Genomic DNA, 26,197 nt, shown 5'->3' with positions numbered 1-26,197 from the left:
ACGCTAGAAGACATGCATTTATGGTGAGAGGTGTTAAAAGGAGATGTGCAGGGCAAGCTTATTCACACAGAGAGTGGTGGGTGCCTGAAATATGCTGCCGGGGTGGTGGTGGAGGCAGATACAATAGAGGCGTTTAAGAGGTTCTTAGATAGGGACATGAATATGCAGAGAATAGAGGGATATGAACCTCATGTAGGCGGAAGGAATTAGTTTAGTTAGGCATTTAATTACTGGTTTAATTATTTTGGCACAACACTGGGCCGAAGGGCCTGTTCCTGTGCTGTACTGTTCTATGTTCTATGTAGATTGGTAAATTGGTTTATTATTGCCACATGTATCGAGGCACAGTGAAAAACTTTGTTCTTCTTTGCAGATCTTCTCATCACGTCAGTGCAAGGGAAAACAATAACAGAATGCAGAATACGGTGTTACAGTTACAGGGAAAGTAGAGTGCAAGCAGACAATAAGGTGGAAGGCCTTAATGAGGTAGATTGTGAGATCAAGAGAACATAGGAGCAGGAGGAGGCCATCTGGCCCGTCGAGCCTGCTCCGCCATTCAATAAGATCATGGCTGATCTGATCATGGACTCAGATCCACCTACTTGTCTTTTCCCCATAACCCTTAATTCCCCTACTATGCAGAAAGAGTCCATCTTATTGTACTAGGGGACTGTTCCATAGTCTTATAACAGCGGGATAGAAGCTGTCCTTGAGCCTGGTGCTTTCAGGCTTTTGTATCTTCTGCCCCATGGGAGGGGGGAGAAAAGAGAATGTCCTGGGTGGGAGGGGTCTTTGATTATGCTGGCTGCTTTATTGGGGCAGTGAGAAGAATAGAGTCCAGGGAGGGGAGGCTGGTTTCCATGACACGCTGGGCTGTGTCCACAACTCTCTGCAGTTTCTTGCAGTCTTGCGCAGAGCAGTTGCCATACCAAGCCGTGATGCATCCAGATAGGATGCCTTCTATGGTGTATCGATAAAAGTTGGCGAGGGTCAAAGGGGACATGCCGAATTTCTTTAGCTTCCTGAGGAAGTAGAAGTTCTATAATTGGTGGAGTGTAATGGTTCAGGAAATATTTGTCACCCCTTGTAGCTCAGTAGCTGAACAGTGGGAGAGGTCATTGTTTCTTTTGAAAGCACTTGGATGAAGATTTGACCGGAGGCAGTGGGAGGAAAGATGGAGAGCTGGGGACTAGGATTAGTCTGAATTGCTCCATCCTGCTGCTGTTAACATGATGGGCCGAATTGCCGTGAAATTTGCCGTGAATTTTGATGATATCACTTTTCCAGTTTAGATCCATTTAATAACAAACGTTACCTCTGCTGCTGTCTTTTGCTGAATTAATGAGAGGCAAAGAGGTTGTTAGTACCAAGAAAGGTGGTGTGTGATGTTAGGATTACAGCTACTTTGAAAATGAAAATAGGAAGTGCCTTACACGACCTTGTGACACCCAAAATGTTTTACAGCCAATAAAGAAGTTATAAAATATAGTTACTGTTCTAACATAATGAAATGTTGTCAATTTGGGTTGTGTCCCAGAGACCACAACATGACAAGAACATGTTTTAGTGATTAAGGAATTAGTTCTACTGCCTGTGGCTGTTATTTGGAGGGGCCAGCACTGGCCTTTCTGACTGCCCCTCCCAGTCTCCATGGTGGAGGTCTTCTGGAGTATTGTTAAACCAAAAGATGATGAAGGGATGGTGAAGTCATTCCAAGCCAGTACTGCAGTGTCACCCTCATGTCCTCCTCCTCTGGGTGCTGCAGGCTGAGTGTCAGAGGGTGCTGTCGGAGTCGTCTTTGGTGGCCTGATAGGGCGAGAATCAAAAAAAGACTGGAAATCTGAAATAAAAGCAGAAAACGCTGGAAATACTCAGCAGGGAAAGGGAGCTAACGTTTCGTTTTAAAGACCTTACCTCAGAGCTGTTAAGGTGCATCATTCGGGTGGAGAATGGGATTGCTTTGGTCTGAATGTCATACAGCTAAAGTGTTTTTGGAGCTACATTTACATAGAATATAGAACATAGAACATTACAGCACAGTACAGGCCCTTCAGCCCACAATGTTGTGCCGACATTTTATCCTGCTCTAAGATCTGTCAAACCCTTCCCTCCCACATAGCCCTCCATTTCTCTATCATTCATGTGCCTATCTAAGATTCTCTTAAATGTCTCTAATGTATCTGCCCCCACAACCTCTGCCGGCAGTGCATTCCACCCACCCACCACTCTCTTTGTAAAAAACTTACCCCTGGCATCCCCCTTATACCTTCCTCCAATCATCTTAAAATTATGCCCCTTCGTGTTAGCAAAACGTCTCTGAATGTCCACTCGATCTATGCCTCTTATCATCTTGTACACCTCTATCAAGTCACCTCTCATCCTCCTTCTCTCCAACGTGTAAAGCCCCAACTAACTCATTCATAAGACATGCTCTCCCATCCAGGCAGCATCCTGGTAAATTTCCTGTGCACACTCTTCAAAGCTTCCACATCCTTCCTATAGTGACGCGACCAGAACTGTCCAAGCAAGTGGACAGTAATCAATCTTACTCCTGATTTGTTCCTTGTAGATGGTGGAAGGTCCTGGGGAGTCAGGAGGAGAGGGATACCCAGCATTTGACTTGCTCTGCACACGCACTCTCTTGCAATGTATCTTGTGGTTGACGTTATCTGCTGTTGGCCAAGAGAGGTGGTTAGACTCGGTGACTCTCTATTGTTGGAGATGACCATTGCCTGGCACCTGCGTGGCCACATGTTCCTCACTATCGCAATGTGCAGATAGGAACTGCTTCATTCTCTGAGGCCTGAGAACGGAACCGAACCCTGTGAAATTATGAGCAAACTTGGCTTATGATGGAAGGAAGCTGCTGATGCGGAACCTGTGGCAGGGTACTGTGGCCGAGAGGATTGGCGACCAGAAACTGCAGGTTGGAATTTATTCTAACTCTGTCTCCAGCCAATGGATAACTTTTTTTTTCTCTGAATTCCCATTGATTAGTTCTTCAGGAATACTCCTTGCCCATTCACTCACCCTCTGCAGGGTCTTTGTGTCCTCCTCACTACTTGCTGAACCACCTGTCCTTCGTCGTCAGCAGCCCCGGGAAACGGAGACACAGGGCCTCGAGGCAGAACATCGGCCATCCCTCTCTGCCCTCCACAGGTGCTGCTTGACCCACTGAGTCCATAGAACATAGAACATTACAGCACAGTGCAGGCCCTTCGGCCCACGACATTGTGCTGACATTTTATCCTGCTCTGAGATCTATCTAACCCTTCCCTCCCACATAGCCCTCCATTTCTCTATCATTCATGTGTCTATCTGAAAGTCTCTTAAATGTCCATAATGTATCTGCCCCCACCACCTCTGCAGGCAGTGCGTTCCACACACCCACCACTCTCTGTGTAAAAAACTTACCCCTGACATCCCCCTTATACCTTCCTCCAATCACCTTAAAATATGTCCCCTCGTGCCAGCCAGTTTTGCCCTGGGAAACCGGCTCCTCTAATTTATTTTGCTACAAAACCGGGAAAGCTGTCCTCAGCCAATGACTGATGTCAGACGTGGTCACCCCAAACTTCTCTGTGAAATTCAGCTCTTTGGTCTGTGTTTGGACCAGTGGGAACAAGAGCTGAGGGGTCCTGCTGGAATCTAAACTGACATTTGTGAATATGTCGCTAATATTCAAGTAGCAACTATGGTATCATTGGGTTTACCTTTGTATTTCTTTTCTGACCACCAGTAAGTCTAGTCTGGAGGTTATCCTTTTGGACTTGGCCAGCATGGTCAGTAGAAATGTTGCGGAGCCACACTTCCACTGACCATTGCTGGTCAAGATGTCCAAATATGACCTGTGCACTCATTTCAAGGGTCTGAGAGCCAGAAGGTGGAGCAGCAGTGAGAAGCTTAAAAAGGAGCCATTAGGGTTTCATCAAATATGACCTGTGTCAGTAGGGTTCAGAGTAAATGTTGTGGATACAGACAGACATTTTCTTCCATCTGTCTTGTACTGTGCTGCCTCTTGTGACTGACCTGTCCTGAAAATGAGACCAAGCGAGCTGAGAACGGTGATGAGATGTTGCCTGAAAGGTTTGGTTCTGTGTGTTGTCCAACTTTCCCAGTTTTGTAGCCAGGTTGGATAATGATACAAAGAGTTGGAGAATTGAGAGGAGGATGCAAAGAGCCTGCAACAGGATATAGACAGGTCGAGTGGATGGGCAAGAAGTGGACAGATTGTGAGATAATCCAATTTGGAATTTAAATGGAGTGAAACTATTGAACGATGAGATGGATTCTTGACCTCTCAATCTACCTCATTAATGCCTTGCACCTTATTGTCTACCTGCAATGCACTTCCCTGTAGCTGTGACACTTTACTCTGTATTCTGTTATTGTTTTTACCCTGGACTACCTCAATGCACTGTGTAATGAATTAATCTGTACGATCGGCATGCAAGACCTACCTCGGTACAAGTGACAGTAATAAAACAATACCAATACCAAAATTTTGCGGTACAAAGTGATCTGGGGATTCCAGTGCATGAAACACAAAGGGTTAGCACACAGTCTCTGGGAAGAGTAATGGAACATCGAACTGTTGCAAACAGTATGGAGTGCAAAAGAGGGCAAGTTTTGTTGCAACTTTACGGGGCACATGCAGGAATGCACATGGAGAACTGGGTACAGTTTTGGTCTCTGTATTTAAGGAAGGATGAGCTTGCAGTGGAGGCAGCGCGGGGAAAGGTCACTGGGTTGAAGGGGTTGACGTGTGAAGAGAGGTGGAGCAGGTTATGTCCACTCTCACTGGAGTTTAGAAGAGAATGAGAGGTGAAAGGATGTTTTTTCCTTAATGGGGTAACTAGAACTAGGAGACCTGGTATAAGGGGTCACCCATGTCAAATAGAGATGAGGAGGAATTTCTTCTCTGAGGGTGGTGAATCTTTAGAATCGTATATCCCAAAGAGCTGTGGAGCTGGTGCTCTCAGTCACACCAGGCTTCCCTTCCCCAGGGCTCCTGCCCCACATTCACTGGTCATGGGCCATGCATTCCCAGCGGACGGTCAGGATGGTTTGCAAGAAGGCTTGAGAACCCCTTTGGATCGTATCTTCTGTCTGTCTTGTCATCTTCTGGCGTGAAGGAGCTCGGAGCAGAGGGTCTATTTCAGGAATCTGGGATTGATATGGAGACACTGTGACCCACCTGTTGGAACTGACTGAGTGTGATTAACCAGTGAAGCTGGAGCATTTTCAGAGACATTGTTGGTGGTATCACTCCAGTGTTTGGTGAGGTCTTCTGTAGGTGGTCCACGTCTCTGAAGCACAGAGGATAAGATAAGAGAGAATGACTCGGGTGGGTGGGGTCTTTAATTATGCTGGCTGCTTCACCAAGTCAGCGAGAGGTATAGACAGAGTCCATGGAGGGGAGGCTGGTTTCTTTGATGTTCTGGGCTGTGTCCACAACTCTCTGCAGTTTCTTGCAGTCCCAGGCAGAGCAGTTGCCATACCAAGCCATGATGCATCCAGATAGGATGCTTTCTATGGTACATCAACAAAAGTTGGTGAGTGTCAAAGGGAACATGCCAAATTTCTTTAGCCTCCTGAGGAAGTAGAGGCGCTGGTGAGCTTTCTTGGCCGTGGCATCTACGTGGTTGGACCAGGACGGGCTATTGGTGATGTTCACTCCCAAGAACTTGAAGCACCTCTTTGCTTCGTGTCTGCAGCCTTCCAATCCACAGTGAAATGGGTGGCTTCTAGTATCCCCTGGGACAGGACCCCAGAGGTGCATCCTCAGTATGGATCCTCAACAAGATCCAGTTCTGCTGCTGGGCTCCAACTACAGTGTGGTTCCCGATTCCCAGTTGGGCACATTTGGGATTTCCACAGCTGACAATGTTGGACTTATTTAATATTGGATTACTATTGGATTGCTTCCATTTAAATTTGGGGTGTCAATAATTCCCCATTAACACGAGTCCAAATTAATGCATTAACAGGAGAACTACGTTCCAAATGGAAAGTTCATCATGGTTACTGCCAACAGCACTTCCCTTCTCCTACTGGTGATCTCCAGGCCCACAGGGCAGCTGTCAGATGAGCACTCAGGGAGAGGTTGGCATTGGGGGGGTGGGGGGCGAGGGGGGTATGTTAGTCCCGGCCCCAAGGAATGTCGGAAATCTCTCCCTCTTTCCCCCTTTTTTCTCTAGCCATCTCCTCTGTCTCCCTCGCTTCCTCTCTCCCCTCTAATTTGTCGTTCCCCTCTCTCTTTCTCCCCTCCTTACCCACTCTTTCCCCTTCTGCTCTTGCACTCTCTCTTCCCCCCCCCCCCCAACCCACAACCCCACCCCACTGTCTAAACCAGCAACACCTGGGTTAATATTCCAATGGCTACTTGAAGTTACCCCAAGACCTGTGAGGTCCATTCAGAAAGAATTCAACTGAAGGGGGTGAACAGATGTGACACAGACGGTCAGAATGAATGGTGCTGTGTAAGGTAGAGGACGTGATGAAAGATGGCGCTTCATGGGGCATGTGAAGCTTGGGGAGGTGATGCTGGGGGGAGGGAAAATGCCAGAAGATCCCAGGATTGCTGGGATTTGGAAGCTGAAGGTTCTGTTAGCAATCATGGAATATGGCTTGGGCATGGAGATGGTGTTGGGATTTTTATATTAATTTTCTTAACCTCACCACCATTGGTTGCTGAACAGTGTGTGGTGATACCAATTGTCTCTTAGTCTGGCTCTGCTTTCAAATTGCACTTTCTGGAGACCTGAACACATAACCTATGTGAAGCTGAGGGAGCGTTACAGAGCCTTTGATGAACAGGACTGTTGACAGTGAAGTTGTGACGTTTAACGGTTGTGCCTCAACCAACGCCTGGTATCCAGCAAGATGTCCAGTTCTGGTTGAGGAATACCCTGCCCGGTTGTCCCCTGCAAAGTTCTCTTCATTCAGATCAGGGACTTTACGGCACACATTAGAAGATTAAAAACTGGAGCAGGAGGAGGCCATTCGAGACTGCTCCACCATTCAAAGGACCTTGGGTGATCCAGTCTTGGCCTCAGCACCTCCTTCCTGCTCTGTCTTCAAACCCTCAACTCCCTTGTAGTTCAAATGTCTGTCCATCTCCACATTGAATACACGATTAGCGTAATGCTATTACAGCGCCAGCGACCAGGGTTCAATTCTCACCGCTGTCCGTAAGGAGCTTGTATCTTCTCCCAGTGTGTCTGTGTGGGTTTCCTCCGGAGGCTCTGGTTTCTTCCCACATTCCAAAGATGTACAGGTTAGGAAGCTGTGGGCGTGCTATTTTGGCGTCGGAAGCGTGGCGACACTTGTGGGCTGCCCCCAGCACACTCTACGCAAAAGATGCATTTCACTGTGTGTTTCAATGTACATGTCCATCTTATCGTATAAGGGAACCATTCAATAGTCTTATCACAGTGGGGTAGAAGCTGTCCTTAAGTCTGGTGGTACATGCCCTCAGTCTCCTGTATCTTCTACGCGATGGAAGATGAGAGAATAGAGAATGTCCCGGGTGGGTGGGGTCTTTGATTGTGCTGGCTGCTTCACCAAGACAGCGAGAGGTAAAGACAGAGTCCAAGGAGGGGAGGCTGGTGTCCGTAATGCGCTGGGCTGTGTCCACAGCTCTCTGCAGTTTCTTGCGGTCCTGGCAGAGCAGTTGCCGTACCAAGCCGTGATGCATCCAGATAGGATGCTTTCTATGGTGCATCTGTAAAATGCACTTCCTCTTTAGCTGTGATACTTTACTCTGTACTGTTAGTGTTTTTACCTGTACTACCTCAATGGTCTCTGTACTAGCTCAATGTAACTGCACTGTTTAATGAATTGACCTGTACGATCGGTATGCAAGACAAGTTTTTCACTGTACCTCGGTACAAGTGACAATAATAAACCAATACCAATACCAGGTGGGCAAGTTCCTTTCTTAGAACTATTTTGATTTAATTTTATATTATATTTATGCCTTTGCTTCTTTAAGTTTTAATGACTTGACATTTAAAACAATTCAAAAAGGAAGCAAATAATTTGAATCGTCTGCAAATGTCAGACATTAACCCCGATGCAGGGTCTTGAACTAAAACGTCAACCATCCCTCTGCCGCCACAGATACTGCCTGACCCGCTGAGTTCCTCCAGCAGTTTGTGTTTTGCTCCAGGTTCGTGCATCTGCAGTCTCTCACATCTCCAATTGCCAACAGTGACCCTCTTGGCTTTTACAGGCAGCAAAGGTGGTGGTGGGAGCTTCACCCTCTCAACAGGCAGCCGTGGGTTTGGGAGGTGGGGGCCCCTCTATGTGGCCTGGAGGTCCTGCTCCTGCCCGGCCCTCGTGGCTAGAGGCCAGGATGCCCTGGGCCAGTGAAGTTGGTCTTCCACTTGTGAGCTCTATGGTGGGAGAGAGTGTTAGCCAAGGTTCCCAGTGATGGGTCAGTAAGACTCAGCCCAATATCATGAAATGATGTGCTTGCCACAGAGGGAGTGCAACCAAAGTTCATAGATCGGTGGGGATAACTTTGCTTTCACAAGTATAGATTTTAGCTGCGTTAAACCTGAATTCACAGCAGTGCTCAGAACCTGTGTAATTTCTCCCGGCTGGGCTTGTCAGTTCTGTTTTACTGGAGCTGCAGGATTCGAATTTCCCTCAAGTCAGCCCAACTCGGTAACTAGCTGAGCTGACCTTGCACCAACTCACACCAGCCCCTGCTCAGACATTCCTGTCCGAGTGCATTGTTTGTCTGCCAGCACTGGCTGTCGAGGAGCCTGGCAAAAATATGCTGCTCATTTGTTACACTCTTTCTGCAAGCGGCATTAATGGCTTCAAGATGGTCCGGGGATTACGCAGATGCTCAGAAATGCACTGTGCTGTAATTTTCCAGCCAAGCAGCCTTTTCTGTTAATTAGGAAGAATCCACGTGACCAAAAGAAATTTACAAAACCAAAGATTTCCTTCAAAAAGACAGAGAAGCCGTATAGAGTCAGGGAGTGGTACAGTACAGAAGCGGGCCCTTCGGCCCACCATGTCCATGCCAACCCTTTTGCCCATCTACACTGATCCCATTTGCCTACATTAGGACCTCATCTTCCTATGCCTTGCCTACTTAAATGCCTGTCTAAATGTCTCCTAAACATAGTGATTGTATCCGATTCCACTACCTCCTCTGGCAGTCCATTCCAGATATCAACCAGATAAAAAGTTAATTTATTTTTCTAATCTGAATGATAATGTACCTATCCCGAATTTTTAATCTGGCCATTTTGCATCAAAAATTTAACTTCAACAAAGGAACAAAGGCAGAACATGAAAAATAGAGGCAGGAGTAGGTCATTCTGCCCCTTCTAAGATAAGACGATATCTTTGTTGGTCACATGTACATTGAAACACACAGTGAAATACATCTTTTGCGTAGAGGGTTCTGGGGGGGCAGCCCGCAAGTGTCACCATGCCTCCGGTGCCAACATAGCATGCTCACAGCTTCCTAACCCGTACATCTTTTGAACGTGGGTGGAAACCGGAGAACCTGGAGGAAACCCACACAGGTACATGGGGAGAACATAGAAACTCCTTACAGACAGCGGCTGGAAGAACTAGAGGAACCAAACCCAGAGGAACCATCATCTCCATTCCCACCTCCTGCAAACCCCTAGGAGGCAGGTCATCAGGTCGGGCAGTTATTACATTGTAGTCCCATTAATTTTGTCAAGGAGTCAGACAACACAGAAAGAGGCCTTTCAGCCCACTGACTCTGTGCCAAGGACCAGGCACCAACCTACACAAATCCTGGACTAACCCATGTTGTCTCAGCAATTATCCCCATCTTCTCCCTTTCTCCTTTGCTCTTTTTTTAACTAATGCTATTCTCTCTCTCTCTCAGATCCTCAAACATGATAGACCTATATCTGAGAGGTTTCTGTGTAACACAAGATATTTCCTATATTTTCTTTTTCCCCAATATAATTTCCCCTGTCTTGAGGCTGTAAGGAACTCACATTAGCCGCAGCTAATCTTTTTCACATATTGAAGCTTTTCCATCCAGTTATCTGGCTCACTGGGTTACTCCTTTGCAATTCCTTATCAATGAGGTCGTGTGAGATGTGGGGACTTTTTTTTAATACTAAGAGCTGTTGGTATGTGGAATACCTCAGCAGATGCCAAGGCCAAAGCAGAATTACAATGTCACAAGAATGGGAAAAGGATAAGTTTCGAAAAGGGGGAAAACAGAGAGATCAAGGAAAGCAGAGGGGAGTAGGAGGGAAACAAAGGATGCTGGAATCGAGATGAAAAACACGATGGCGCTGGAGGACCTCAGCAGGCCAGGCAGTCAATGTTTTGGGTCAGGACTGGAGGTAGGAAGAGGGGAAGCCCAATATATAGGAGGGAGAAGCAGAACAGTGTTAGGTGGACAAAAGAGGGGAGGCGGGGTGGGCACAGGGTGGTGATAGGTAGATGCAGGTAAGAGATAGTGATGGGCAGGTGTGGGGGAGGGGAGAGCAGATCCACCAAGAGATGGGTCAAAGGTAAGGAGAAAGAGGAAAAAAAAGGGCAAGGAAAGGGAAGAAGAGAAGAAGCATGGTGGGGGGGGGGGTGGGGGGGGGTGGGGGGTTGTGGTGAAGGGGGGTGGGGATTACCTAAAGTGGGAGAATTCAATGTTCGTGCCATTAGGCTGCAAGATTCCAAGACAGAAAATGAGGTGCTGTTCCTCCAGTTTGCGCCTGGAATTCTCCTGGCAGCGGAGGAGGCTGAGGACTGATGTATCAGGATCCGGGGTACACCATTTAGAACCAAGATTGGGAGAATTTCTTCCACCCGTCAGGTGGTGAGTCTGCGGAGTTCTCAGCAGTGGAGGCTGCGTCATTAAATATGTCCACGAAGGAGGTAGATGTATTGGTGGAGCAGGTCCGAAGGGACGAATGGCCTTCTGCTGTCATCATCTTTAGACATTTAGAAGTTTAGAGGCTAGAGATAAGTCTCACCACAACAGGAGGTAACCCTTGCTGGCGCTCACTCCTCAGTAATCGGTGCTCCAAGTACATTCTCTTAGCAAAGGTACTGATACAGCTTGCAAGGATCACAGTGAAGGGACGGATAATGATGCCTGTATTGCGGAAATCAAAACAAAACCTGCAGATGCTGTAAATTTGAAGTAAAATCTAAACATGCTGGAAACCAGATCAGTCAGCATCTGTGGGAGGAGATAGACACTGCCTGACCGGCTGAGTTCTTTGCAGCGTTTTCTGTTTTAGTTCCCGCACTGTGGAATGTACTTCTGACTTGTTTGTTTCTCCAGTTACAGACCTGCATTTTGCACGGACGGTGCATGGCAGAGCAGTGCCCTTTGCAACGGCGGGAGACTGCTACAGCGCGGCCAAGTGTCCTCAGGTCAGCCCTCAGCAGCTGGAGCAGGGATTTACTGAACATCGATTTTCCGATGTAAAAGTGCTTGGTTGTAGGTTCAAGTACAAACTTAAACCTAGGGAGAAAGTGCGGTCACCATCTCGCACAGAGTCACGTCTGGTTATTATTATTCCCTCACAAACTCCATGACCAGTCCCTCTCCAGGGGGAGGGAGGGGGGCTGGTAACCAGGTAACCAACAACCAGACTGGTCCCACCCTCGGTAAACAGACTTCTTTCCAACTGATCAGCCCACACCAAGCTGCAAGGTGTATTGAATGGTTGTTGCCAGTATCAGATGAGGTACAAGTCGGGGTTGACTGGAATCCCCATGCATTTTAATTCATTGTACTTCTGCAGTTTATATTGGGAGTATTTCATACAGGAATAGATTATGAGATCATCCTATTCAAGGTGTTAGAAGTGAGCATGGGTCCCATATAGCACGGTGGCACTTTGGTGGTCATTCAGTGAGAGAACAGAACTTAAAAAAACTTTAAAACTTTTTTTTAAAGTGAGAGAACAGAATTTTAAAAAAAACTTTTAAAACTTTTTTTGAAAAACATTAAAACTTCATTTGCAGCACGGTAACAGGTCCTTCCGGCCCAACGAGCCCATGCCGCCTGGGTAGTGGATTGCCCAGGTCTTGTGCGCGGAAACAAGAATCCGCTGTCAGGTTTTAAAGTTTACCCAGGCTGGTTCCCAGCATGCTGGAATCCAGATGTCATAGGGCACTGAGGCTACAGTCCGCAGGGAGCGCAAACCACAATGCTGTTTATTTGATGAAACAGATAACAAAAGAATGGAATTGGTCTTTATCTTTGTGAGGAGAGACACCCGCTGAGGCCTCTAATGAATGGAAGGCTTTTAGAGGTGACCAGTTTACTCCCTGCAGGGGATGACCTACAGAAGGTTTTAAAGTAATGACCTGACATTACTTTAATGTCAGGTCAGCAGCTGAAACCCCCCTGCAGCGAACTCTCATCCCCATCAATTAAATACAGCTTCCAGAAACAATACAACAGCAAGGCTGTGCGAGCGCCCTTATTGTGATAGTACTAGTTAAAGAGAAATGAGGAGTATAAGTTTTCAGATGTTTATTTGTTCTATCCCTCCCTCTTTCCTTGGGACATGTAGATAGTACCAGTTCCACGTTTTGGGAATGTGTGGCGTGCAGCATTTAGCGTTGCACGAGACAACATGGCTGATGACACATTTATTAACCGGTCACCTCGCTTTGCAATCTGCTGTGAGTTTTCTAGCCTGAAAATAAAGTGACTTGGGCTCTGAATGAGATGAATAAACCATCACTTCTAATGCAATTAGATTTTAGTCTGAGGACCCCAGCTGGAAACTGCTGGGAAATTCTGTTCTAGACCGTTTTCCCAGGCAATCACAAATACCCCACCTCACTAACGACTTCACACCCAGACCTTTGGGAACATTTTAATCTCTCCATTAAAAGCAGAGTTTGTTAGATGTACCAGTTATGATGTTCTAACCATATCTCATCGTAGTTAGTTGCATAAAACCATGCGTCTGCTTAATATAAACAGCTCAGTCACAACGTTTGCCCCCAGACTAAGGTCAACTAGTGATTGTTGGGAGCAGAAGGTTTTCAATGAACAAGTGTGTTAAAATGTGAAGTTATTTCAGAAACACTGTCATATTTTTTTTAAATGTCGTCTTTTCGGATGCTGGTTTTAGGCTGTTTAATTTAATAAGGATACATTCAACAGCCCGGAATGAATACATGGCTGTGATAGGCAGCTTATGTTTTACAACATTAACACAGAATTCTGCAAATACTGCGTTGATCTGTGCAGCACCAGATTTTGTCCAGTTGACTCCCCACCTTTCCCAATCATAGGATTTCACGAATGAAATAAGGCCTGTGCACCTACTTAATCAGGACAGCAGCAGAAAATAACCTTTCAGGGGCCACACCAACTAGTGGCAGTCAGCTCGGACACGAGTTGTGAAAGGATACTGTGTCTTATCTGGCTCATTCACACCATTGACTTATTTAGTTCATATTACAAATTACCTCCTCCTAACGTGGGAGTTTTGTGGATTTCATTCACTCACTCCAGTCGAATCTCTCGTGTTGGTTATTTGAGGCTTGTTACACCACATCCATTGTTTAACTGCTGTTTTTATTTGAGGTATTTAATTACTGGGAAGTACAATTCCTGAATCCACATGTGCTCAGTGTCCACATGTACAGGGCATTATTTATACCTGTCAGCCCCTAGACACTGTGAGTCTACAGTTGGCAGATAGTCATTTCCTTAAATTACCAAAGTCAAAGTCGAGTTTATTGTCACATGCGCAGGTGCAATGGAAAACTTACTTGCAGCAGCATCACAGGTACATCACAAGAAAAACATAACTTAAACATAAATTACACACAATTTTTACAAGAAAGAACACAATTAGAACCCATTTTTGCACCAAGTGATGAAAGTGGTCATAGTGTTGCTAAACTGTAGTGACTCGGGTGGTGCAGGATGGTTCAAGAACCGAATGGTTGAAGCTGTTCTTGAACCCGATGATGTGGGACTACAGGCTGCTCCTGCCCAATGGTAGCTGTGAGAAGATGGCACAGCCCCTGATGATGGGAATCTTTGATGATGGATGTCTCCTTCTTGAGCACACTGGCTGAGCACACGAGGCATCTTTAGACAAATTCACACCATCTGATTCACACCTTATAAAGTAGAGTATGAAGACCAACTCTATCAGTTTTAAGCCTGATTCAAACAAATAGGAATATCAGTTCTGATGAAAGATCATCAATTTAAAGCACATATCTTGCATCACAGATGCTGCCTGATTGTGCACTTTCCGTTTTTCTTTCAGATTTCCAGCATCTGCATTTTTGTTGCCTTTTGAGATCAAACATCTTTGAGCCATATTTATTAAGTTTAAATTGTGGTAAGGCAGGGCCAAAGGAAGCGACTGCCTCCCCAGTCTGGAGATATCAGTGGTCAGTGATCACCACAGGTTGGTCCAGAGGCTATGGATCAAAGTCGTTGGGGCAAAGTGGAGCAGCCAGCGGCTTCCATCACACCCAACAGGAGGCGGTGAGATGGGCAGTAGGACCCTGGCAGTCTGTCATCACGCAGACCAGTCCCCAGCGGTGACCCGCACTCACCGTGTCGACCCCGAGCCCCACATCTTAGTAGCCACCCCAGCCCTCATTGCCAGCACCACAACAAAGCCTCGGTGACTCACTCCACACCAAGCAGCGTTGAGGGAAGGACAACTCCCAACGTAGGCGATCGTGGGGAGGGCAGGGGGACACACCAGGGTCCCGGTGTCAGTAAGAGTGGGGAGTGGAGGGGGACAGGGACACACCAGGGTCCCGGTGTCAGTAACGGTGGGGAGGGCAGGGGGACACACCAGGGTCCCAGTGTCAGTAACAGTGCACAGGGTAGGGGGACACACCAGGGTCCCGGTGTCAGTAACAGTGGGGAGGGCAGGAGGACACACCAGGGTCTCGGTATCAGTAACAGTGGGGAGGGCAGGGGGACACACCAGAGTCCTGGTATCAGTAACAGTGAACAGTGCAGGGGGACACACCAGGGTCCCGGTGTCGGTAACAGTGAACAGTGCAGGGGGACACACCAGGGTCCCGGTGTCAGTAACAGTGGACAGTGCAGGGGGACACACCAGGGTCCCGGTATCAGTAACAGTGGACAGTGCAGGGGGACACACCAGGGTCCCGGTATCAGTAACAGTGGACAGGGCAGGGGGACACACCAGAGTCCCGGTATCAGTAACAGTGGACAGTGCAGGGGGACACACCAGGGTCCCGGTGTCAGTAACAGTGGACAGGGTAGGGGGACACACCAGGGTCCCGGTGTCAGTAACAGTGGACAGGGCAGGGGGACACACCAGAGTCCCGGTATCAGTAACAGTGGACAGGGCAGGGGGACACACCGGGGTCCCGGTATCAGTAACAGTGGACAGGGCAGGGGGACACACCGGGGTCCCGGTATCAGTAACAGTGGACAGGGCAGGGGGACACACCGGGGTCCCGGTATCAGTAACAGTGGACAGGGCAGGGGGACACACCGGGGTCCCGGTATCAGTAACAGTGGACAGGGCAGGGGGACACACCAGTGTCCCGGTGTCAGTAACAGTGGACAGGGTAGGGGGACACACCAGGGTCCCGGTGTCAGTAACAGTGGACAGGGTAGGGGGACACACCAGGGTCCCGGTATCAGTAACAGTGGACAGGGCAGGGGGACACACCAGGGTCCCGGTGTCAGTAACAGTGGACAGGGCAGGGGGACATACCAGGGTCCCGGTGTCAGTAACAGTGGACAGGGTAGGGGGACACACCAGGGTCCCGGTGTCAGTAACAGTGGACAGGGTAGGGGGACACACCAGGGTCCCGGTGTCAGTCACAGTGGACAGGGCAGGGGGACACACCAGGGTCTCGGTGTCAGTAACAGTGGACAGGGCAGGGGGACACACCAGGGTCCCGGTATCAGTAACAGTGGACAGGGCAGGGGGACACACCAGGGTCTCGGTGTCAGTAACAGTGGACAGGGTAGGGGGACACACCAGGGTCCCGGTGTCAGTAACAGTGGACAGGGTAGGGGGACACACCAGGGTCCCGGTGTCAATAACAGTGGACAGGGCAGGGGGACACACCAGGACAGCAGCGCTCTGCCAGGTCGATGTCATTTTTAAAATGCTGGAGGGGATGGGGTGGAACATTACATACCTGTGAGTGCTCGGACAGGAGCACTGTTCCAGAGGCATACAGGGCAGTACAGAGTGGGGACCATCATCTCCAAGCCCAGGGGGTTAGTCTCGCAATCAACGTGCATACAACAGAGCGCGTTGTGCCGACTAGGTCCCACCCTCTACACTGACTCCTTGCCCATACTTCACGCACGTTCAGGGACATTTAGGAAAATGATACGATTGAAGTAAGTAATTTAAAATTTAAAATAAAAACATTTAACTTCAAACACATGACCACATTTGTTAAGCTAAAACCAAGTAATTATGGAAGGAAGAAAATTGAACCGCTGGAAGAACTCAGCGGTCGAGCAGCATCTGTGGCGTCAGGGGGAGGAGTGGTGTTTTCATGCAAGGCCCTGCATCAAATCAGTAATCTTGTGTCACAGGTCAGTCAGTGAGTGTTAGGACTTCGCACTTGTGTGAAAACCAAGTCTTAATGCCGTTCAAACGGATGATCAGTGAGATCGGTCTCAGCGTTGTGGCATATCCCGTTCTCTGGTGAATGGGATAGGTTGGCACGGACATGATGGGCTGAAGTGCCTGTTTCTGTGCTCTATGGTTCCGTGACTATAATGTCAATTTATATTTATTAAAAAGTCTTTGATATTTATTTGCTTTTTTCAGCCTTTACTACATCTTCCCCTCTTCCAATGAGGATAATTAATATTCCTTAAAAAGAGAAATGGGTAAATACAAAGAAAGTATTGGATTGATCTCTCAGGAAGAGAGGGAAGCTGTGAATAACTTCCTGTTGTAAATCACAGAGATAAGATAAGATGAGATTTCTTTATCAGTCACATGCTCATGGAAACACACAGTGAAATGCATCTTTTGTGCAGAGTGTTCTGGGGGGCAGCCCGCAAGTGTCGCCACGCTTCCGGCACCGACATAGCACGCCCACAACTTCCTAACCTGTACGTCTTTGGAATATGGGAGGAAACCGGAGCACCCGGAGGAAACCCGCACAGGCACACAGGGAGAACTTACAAACTCCTTACAGACAGCGGCGGGAATTGAACCCGGATCACTGGCGCTGTAATAGCGTCACTACACTACCGTGTACTGTAACAAAGTCTGGAAAGGGAGATTCAGTGAGGTTCAGAAGATTCTAGTGGAAAAATCTGTTGAGGCAGAAAGGTCTTGAAATTTGACAATCCAGCAATGAAAAACCAATTTAGAAATATAAATTACCGACAATGGAACTCACTTCCCAGAGTTTCTCTTGTCTAATGCTGAAATCTGTTCAGACCACATTAGTTCTAGCATAAGGAGGAAATACAAAGCTGCTGCTAATTATTCTGTCTGACCAATTCATCAAAATAAATCCATCAGAGAACAAGCTTCTAACAAGGATACAATGAGGCTTATCTCCAAAGAATTACTTCCATTTAGGACACTGTATTGTAATTAAAATGCAACTAAAAGATGACGACTGAATTTTAAGTTGAAAAGAGCTTTGAAGTTTATCCATAAGATGTTTGCTTCAAGGTCCATTGCACTTAAACATGTTGTTACTGAATTGAACAAATTGTTTTTCAGGGACGATTTAGCATTAACTTAAGTGGAACCGGGTTGATGGTAGCAGAAGCTTCGAAATGGATTGCACAGGGAAACTATGCAACAGTCAATGTTCAAAGGTCACAGGTATGTGCCTGGAAATAGCTTGATATTTTATGTTTAGTTGAAAGCAGAGTCGAGATGTTATTTCCTTTCGTACATATTGAGATTTTATTAAAGAATTAGAAGGTGGATAAGAAAATAGAAACTCTGATTTTGACTTCCTTACTCAAATGCTGAAGCCACTTTTAATATCTTGAGGAACCTGTTTAAGATTAATGCAGAGACACAATCTGGAGCAACAAACAATCTGCTGGAGGAACTCAGTGGGTCAGGCAGCATCCGTGGAGAGAAATGGGCAGTCGACGTTTCGGGTTGAGAGCCTTCCTCTGGACTGAAAGATAAGAGGGGAGATAGCCGGTATAAAGAAAGGGCGGGGGCCAAGAGCTGGCAACCAACAGGTGGAGGAGGGGGCGATGGGGCAGGATGGAGCCAGGTGGGTGAAGAGCAGGGCAGAGTTAGCGACAGTGGCTGGGAGGTGATAGGTGGAGACAGCAAAGGATTGATCAGTGGGCTCAGCTACCTAGCAGCTGAACCCAGGGCCTTTGGGGCACATCTTGTCCCTACCTACAGGAAAGGAAATCAGCTTGTGGAGTGGGCACCCCTCAGCAGCTCAGCTTAAAACTCCAGGTACCCTTGACAGTTTTCCATGATCCCCTTCCAAGAGATCCCCTTCTCAGCCTCCGCCGCTCCAGAGAAAAGAGCCCAAGTTTGTTCAGCCTCTCCTGATAGCACATGCCCTCTAATCTAGGCAGCATCCTGGTAAACCTCCTCTGCTCCTCTGCACCCTCTCTAAAGCCTCGACACCCTTCCTGTAGTGAGGTGACCAGTGGAATACACCAATAAATCCTGGAACCACCCCCGCCCCATCCCCAATGGCTCTGTGGGAGCGTTTTCAGCAGGAGGACTGCAGTGGTTCAGGGGAATAGTTCACCACCCACCCCCCCCCCCCCGCCCCCACCTTCTCACGAGCAGTTAGGGATGGGCAATAAACGCTGGCCTTCATCCTGAAAACTGAAAGAATGGGGGATAAAAAGAGAGCAGCTGAGAATGCATCACATCATGGTGATCACATATATCGGCAACACACACACTTAAACATTCTCACTGAGAAGGAGAAGGGAAGAGGTGTAGTTTACCTTAATGATGGGCACTCACAGTGACTACAACATCTACAGTGCACTGTGGAATGTTGCGGGCGTTTGGTAGGTAACAGGAATATTTTTGCCCCTGTTCAGCAGCTGAGTGTGCTGGATTTTTCTTTCGCACAGAACAGAGGATACAGTTCATTACAATAAAATTAGTGAACCTGATGTACTGACATCCCCAAACAACTGAAAAAAAACCCTTGAGCCCAACACCTAAGAAGTAGAAGTTACCATTGTGGGAATATTGAAATGATTCTGAGACAGGATTTTCTAACAAAAATAACTGAGAGAATTATGACCCAGTGTGATTGGTTCACACAGCCAGGCCTGAATACTTGTTGTAAAAGCACTTGTAGAACAAAACCATCACATTTACTTCCCAGGTCCACCTTATAGGAAAATCTCTGCCCATAACTCCAATCCAGGCAACACCCTGATGAATCTCCTCTTCACTCTTCCCAGCACAACCACATCTCACTCTAATGTGGTGACCAGAACTGTATACAAAACTCCAAGTGCTGTCTAACCAGTATTTTGTAAAGTTGCAACATAACCTCCCAATTCTATGTTCTCCCAATTCTATCTCCCTATATTCTATGTCCTGACCTTTGAGGCAAGCAGGCCAAATGCCTTCTTCACCACCTTAGGGCAGGCACAGTAGTGTAGCGGTTAGCATAAAGTGCTAACAACCCGGGTTCAATTCCCACCGCTGTCTGTAAGGAGTTTGTATGTTCTCCCCGAGTGTCTGCATGGGTTTCCTCCAGGTGCCCTGGTTTCCTCCCACATTCTAAAGATGTACGGCTTAGGAAGTTGTGGGCATACTATGTTGGCACTGGAAGCGTGGCGACACTTGTGGGCTGACCCCCAGGATGCTCTTTGCAAAAGATGCATTTGACTGTGAGTTTCGATGTACATGTGACTAATAAAGATCTTATCTATCCACCTGTATTGCCACTTTCAGGGAACTACAGACTTGAACCCCAAGGTCTCTCTATTTATCAACATTCCTTAGCACCCTACCATGTACTGTACGTGTCCTACCCTTATTTGACTTTCCAAAATGCATCACCTTGCACTTGTTGGGAATAAATTCTCTCTGCCAACATTCCTACCAACTTTCCATCCGCTCTATAACCTTTCTCACTGTTAACATCATCACCAACTTTCATGTCAGCCACAAACTTATTGATTATTCACATTCAAAGTCGATAATGTATATCACAAACAACAAGGGATATAAGAGTTATAAGATTTCTTTATCAGTCACATGTATATCGAAACACACAGTGAAATGCATCTTTTGCATAGAGTGTTCTGGGGGCAGCCCGCAAGTGTCACCACGCTTCTGGCGCCAAAATAGCATGCCCACAACTTCCTAACCCGTACGTCTTTTGGAACGTGGGAGGAAACCGGAGCACTGGGAGGAAACCCACACAGACACATGGGGAGAACGTACAAACTCCTTACGGACAGTGGCCAGAATTGAAGCCAGGTCGCTGGCGCTGTAATAGCATCGCCCTAACCACTGCTCAGTATTGCCATTATGTTCTCCCTAAACAGTAATGTGACTCTCACCCTCCTCTTTTGCATCCCCTTAGTCACACTTGAAAGGTCTACAGCCTGAAACAGTCCTGCCCTTCCCTTAACCACGTTTCTATGATTGCAGTAATGTCATAATTCCATGTGCTGATCCATGCTCTAAATTCATCTGATTCACCCGGGAGGCTCCTTGCAATAAAGTAAATACAGTTGAAGCTGCCTGTCATCTGCCCCATGCTCCCTGTCCAGCCTCTCATCTGCTCTGCCCACTTGACTCTTGGATTTATCCCCTATATTTTGGTCAATCTCTCACCCACCACATTGCTATTGGTATTGGTATTGGTATTGGTTTATTATTGTCACTAGTACCGAAGTACAGTGAAAAACCTGTCTTGCACAACGTTCGTACAGAATAATTCATTACACAGTGCATTGAGGTAGTACAGGGTAAAAACAATAACAGAATACAGAGCAGAGTGTCACAGCTACAGGGAAGTGTATTGCAGGCAGACAATAAGGTGCAAGGTCAAACAAGATAGATTGTGAGGTCAACAGTCCATCTCATTGTACAAGGGAACCGTTCAATAGTCTGTCACCGTGGAATAGAAGCTGACCGTGACCCTGGTGGTACGTGCTCTCAGGCTCCTGTATCTTCTGCCTAAAGATCCCTACACCCCTGCAAGTCCATAACTCCCTGAAAGTGGCAACACAAGTAGATGGGGGGTGGGGGGGCGGAATAAGGAAGGCATTTAGCATACTTACCTTCATCAATCAGGGTACTGAGTATAAAAGTCAGGAAGTCATGCTGCAGCTGTATAAAACTTTGGGTAGGCTGCATTTGGAGTATTGTGTGCAGTTTTTACACAGGTGCCTGGAACACAGTGCTGAGGGAAAGGGTGGAAGCAACATTTCAGAGGCATTTAGACAGGCACATGAACAGGCAGGGAGTGGAGGGATACGGACCATGTGCAGGGAAATAGCACTGGTTTAGATTTTCATCATGGTCAATGCGGACATTGTGGGCCAAAGGGCTTGTTCCTGTGCTGTACAGTTCTACGTTCTGTCCTCTACTAGTTTAAACCCCACCCCCGAGTCACGTGATCAAACCTCTTCGCAAGAGTATCACCCCCTTTCCAGTTTACACCTGTGCGAGAGCCGAGCGTTTCAGACTGTTTAAACTAGAATTGTTGGGGGGGTGGGATCCGTACTGGAGAGACTGGGGAAGAGGTGTTTGGCTCTCAAATAGAGGAGGCTAGGAGTAAGTACTGTAGGCAGGTGATAGAGAAGGGACGTGTTCAGACAGGCTTGAGGTGTGTCTATTTTAACGCAAGGAGTGTTGTGAACAAGGCAGATGAGCTTAGAGCTTGGATCGATACTTGGAGCTATGATGTGGTGGCCATTACGGAGACTTGGATGGCTCCAGGGCTGGAATGGTTGATTCAAGTGCTGGGTTTTAGATGTTTCAGGAAGGACAGGAAGGCAAGAGAGGTGGGGGAGTGGCACTGTTGATCAGAGATAGTGTCACGGCTGCGGAAAAGGTGGACGTTGTGGAGGGATTGTCTACGGAGTCTCTGTGGGTGGAGGTTAGGAACAGGAAGGGGTCGATAACTGTGCTGGGTGTTTTTTGTAGGCCACCCAATAGTGACAGGGTTATTGAGGAGCAGATAGGGAAGCAGATCCTAGAAAGGTGTGAGAATGACAGAGTTGTTGTGATGGGGGATTTTAATTTCCCAAACATTGATTGGCATATCCAGACAGTGACGGGTTTAGATGGGGTGGAGTTAAGTGTGTTCAGGAAGGGTTCTTGACACAGTATGTAGATAGACCTACAAGAGGAGAGGCTGTGCTTGATTTGATATTGGGAAATGAACCTGGTCAGATGTCAGATCTCTCAGTGGGTGAACATTTTGGTGATAGTGATCATAATTCTATCTCCTTTACGTTAGCACTGGAGAGAGATAGGAACAGACAGGCTAGAAAGGTGTTTACTTGGAGTAAAGGGAATCATGAGGCTATCAGGCAGGAAATTGGAAGATTAAATTGGGAACAGATGTTCTCTGGGAAAAGTAAGGAAGAAATGTGGCAAATATTCAGGGGATATTTGTGTGTAGCTCTGCATAGACATGTTCTGATGAGTCAGGGGAGTCATGATAGGATACAGGAACCGTGGTGTATGAAGGCTATAATAAATCTTGTCAAAAGGAAAAGAAAAGCATACAAAAGGTACAGAGAGCTAGGCAATGTTAGAGATCTGGAGGAGTACAAGGCTAAAAGGAAGGAACTTAAGAAAGAGATTAGGAGAGCCAGAAGGGGACTGAGAAGGCCTTGGCGGGCAGGATTAAGGAAAACCCCAAGGCATTCTACAAGTATGTGAAAAGTAAGAGGATGAAATGCGAAAGGATAGGGCCTGTCAAGTGCAGCAGTGGGAAAGTGTGTATGGATTCGGAAGAAATAGCAGAGGTACTTAATGAATACTTTACGTCAGTATTCACTATGGAAGAAGATCTGGGGGATTGTAGTGGGGACTTGCAGCGGCCTGAAAAGCTCGAGAAGAGGTGGTGCTGAAACTTTTGGAAAGCATCAAGTTAGATAAGTCGCCGGGACTGGATGAGATGTACCCCAGGTTGCTGTGGGAGGCGAGGGAGGAGATTGTGGAGCCTCTGACAATGATCTTTGTGTCGTCCATGGAGACGGGAGAGGTTCCGAAAGATTGAAGGGTTGCGGGTGTTGTTCCCTTATTCAAGAAGGGGAGTAGGGATAGCCCAGGAAATTATAGACCGGTGAGTCTTACCTCAGTGGTTGGTAAGCTGATGGAGAAGATCCTGAGAGGCAGGATTTGTGAACATTTGGAGAGGTATAATATGATTAGGAATAGTCAGCATGGCTTTGTCAAGTGCAGGTCCTGCCTTACAAGCCTGATTGAATTTTTTGAGGATGTGACTAAACACATCGATGAAGGGAGAACAGTAGATGTAGTGTATATGGATTTCAGCAAGGCGACTGATAGGGTACCCCATGCGAGGCTTATGGAGAAGGTGAGGAGACATGGGATCCAAGGGCACATTGCAGTGTGGATCCAGAACTGGCTGGCCCACAGAAGGCAAAGAGTGGTTGTTGAAGGGTCGTATTCTGAGTGGAGGTCGGTGACCAGTGATGTACCTCAGGGATCTGTACTGGGACCCTTACTCTTTGTGATTTTTATAAACGACCTGGATGAGGAAGTGGAGGGGTGGGTTAGTAAGTTTGCAGATGACACGAAGGTTGGGGGTGTTGTAGATAGTTTGGAGGGCTGTCAGAGGTTACATAGATAGGATGCAGAGTTGGGCTGAGAAGTGGCAGATGCAGTTCAACCCAGATAAGTGTGAAGTGGTTCATTTTGGTAGGTCAAATATGTTGGCGGAATATAGTATTAATGGTAGGATTCTTGGCAGTGTGGAGGATCAGAGGGATCTTGGGGTCCAAGTCCATAGGACACTCAAAGCGGCTGCACAGGTTGACTCTGTGGTTAAGAAGGCATAAGGTGTATTGTCCTTCATCAATCGGGTAGTTGAATTTAGGAGCCGTGAGGTATTGTTGCAGCTATATAGGACCCTGGTCAGACCCCACTTAGAGTACTGTGCTCAGTTCTGGTCGCCTCACTACAGGAAAGATGTGGAAGCCATAGAGAGGGTGCAGAGGAGATTTACAAGATGCTGCCTGGAATGCGGAACATGCCTTATGAAAGCAGGTTGAGGGAACTCGGCCTTTTCTCCTTGGAGAGATGGAGGATGAGGGGGGACCTGACAGAGGTGTATAAGATGATGAGAGATATTGATAGGGTAGATAGTCAGAGGCTTTTCCCCAGGGCTGAATTGGTGGCCACAAGAGGACATAGGTTTAAGGTGCTGGGGAGTAGATATAGAGGAGATGTCAGGGGTAAGTTCTTTACTCAGAGAGTGGTGAGTGTGTGGAATGGGCTGCCGGAAACAGTGGTGGAGGCTGATACGATAGGGTCTTTCAAGAGACTGTTAGATAGGTACATGAAGCTGAATAAAATAGAGGGCTATGGGTAAGCCTAGTAATTTCTAGGGTAGGGACATGTTCGGCACAGCTTTGTGGGCAGAAGGGCCTGAATTGTGCTGTAGTTTTTCTATGGTCTATGTTCTATGCTGTCTCACACAGTGCCCGCGATCCCGCATTCAGTCCTGACCTCCGGTCCTGTCTATGTGCACTCCCCCTGTGACTTTTGTGTCCTCCTGTCTCCTCCCACGTCCCAAGGGGATGCTGGTTAATTGCCCCTCACAGAGGTAGCTGCTAAAAGAATTAGTGTGTGGGGGGGTGGAGGCGGGGGGCGGTGACATTTATGGGGAAGGGAGAGATATGGGCTCTCGGAGGTCAGCATGGGCACATGGGCAGAGTGGGCCGAAGGGCCTGTTTTCACGCTCTCTGAACTTCACAAGTGACTGGCCGGCTGCAGAGCGTCCGGGAGTGTGAGGAACACGATACACAGGCAAACTTTCTTTCTTTTTTGATAGGATGGTATGAAGATTTATGGGAAGTGTGGAGGTTACTGTGGAAAATGTGTCCCCCAAACCAGCACTGGGCTTCTCCTGCAAGTACAGTGAGGCCTGGGCATGATGAGAAGACACAGCAACATCAGGAGGAAGGAAGTGCCCAGTGGATGGAGAGAACCACCCATCCAATTTCCAGCATTGTCCTATAAACAGCAGGGTGTAGCAATGCTCTGTAACAAGAACATCAGCCTGTCCTATAAACAGCTGGGTGTAGCAATGCTCTGTAACAAGAACATCAGCCTGTCCTATAAACAGCAGGGTGTAGCAATGCTCTGTAACAAGAACATCAGCCTGTAGCTCAAACCATCTCCTTCCCTTCCAGTGGTCATTGTTGTTGGCTGGGACTGGAAGAACACTAATTGATAATTAGTTTGCAACAAATTTTGAGTCAAAGCCCAGTGCACGTGTAACCTTTTGCTTCTTCCAATTCCTGTCACTTTGCAAATCATTCCCACCCAGCTGAGTTTGGAACCATTGCATGCACAGTGTCAATGGGCCATTGGCCAGTCAGTGCAGCACACCTAGAGTGCCGCTCCGTTTAGGAAGCCCGACTTTGTTTAAGCAGCCCAGGTATTTACACCCAAACTATTTACAGAGCAGAAGCTGGGCCGGACTTCTCCCGGCCCCCTTCGTTCATCACCTCCCACATTACACAAAGGATTCATTCCTCTGTGCCCTTACCCCTCTTGCAGGAGGTAAAATGGAACTCACAGTTGCCCTCTCTTGTGATGGTTGCCAAGCCCCGTGGCTGGAGGGAGGAAGCAATGGAATCAGCAGTACTGTTGCAGAGGGACATCTGCTGGCGCACTGCTGATACACCTAGTTGGGTTCCCTCTGCAGTTCTGTTTCTGATGCCAGTTCTTGCCAAAGGCTCCATTACTTCATCAGACAAGAGTCACAAAGACTCAAGGTTATTTAAAACAGACACGCTGAGATATTCGGTTTCAGAAAATTCACATTTTTTTAAACCCTTGCCATATTTAGGAATTAGGTTCTTTAGAATTAAAACACTGTGATCATATTGGAAGTTGCCAGGTTACATCACCTCTTGTGTTATGAACCAAATATCTGACATCGCACTCCTGGGAACAGTCTGAATTTTCATTTCACTAAAGTAACATTTAACTCCTGCAGTGAAATAGTTGCAGAAATGGTTCCAGTGAAATGGTTAAAG

At 47.3% G+C, this 26,197-nt stretch overlaps 1 protein-coding gene across 1 annotated transcript in view; it reads left to right on the top strand.

The window, feature by feature from the left end:
• Positions 1–25,120, top strand: part of LOC127578169 (A disintegrin and metalloproteinase with thrombospondin motifs 20-like) — a 487,994-nt gene extending 462,874 nt beyond the window's left edge. Inside the window, exons 42-44 of the mRNA XM_052029795.1 lie at positions 11,300–11,391; positions 17,706–17,810; positions 24,985–25,120. Coding sequence (XP_051885755.1) covers positions 11,300–11,391; positions 17,706–17,810; positions 24,985–25,074 — 287 coding nt within the window. The 3' untranslated portion in view covers positions 25,075–25,120. The remainder of the gene's footprint in view (positions 1–11,299; positions 11,392–17,705; positions 17,811–24,984) is intronic.
• Positions 25,121–26,197: the final 1,077 nt, after the last annotated feature.

This window comes from Pristis pectinata, chromosome 15, assembly GCF_009764475.1.
Source record: "Pristis pectinata isolate sPriPec2 chromosome 15, sPriPec2.1.pri, whole genome shotgun sequence".
NCBI lineage: Eukaryota > Metazoa > Chordata > Chondrichthyes > Rhinopristiformes > Pristidae > Pristis > Pristis pectinata.
The sequence above is the reverse complement of the archived record's forward strand: the minus strand, read 5'-3'. Positions and strand labels throughout refer to the sequence as shown.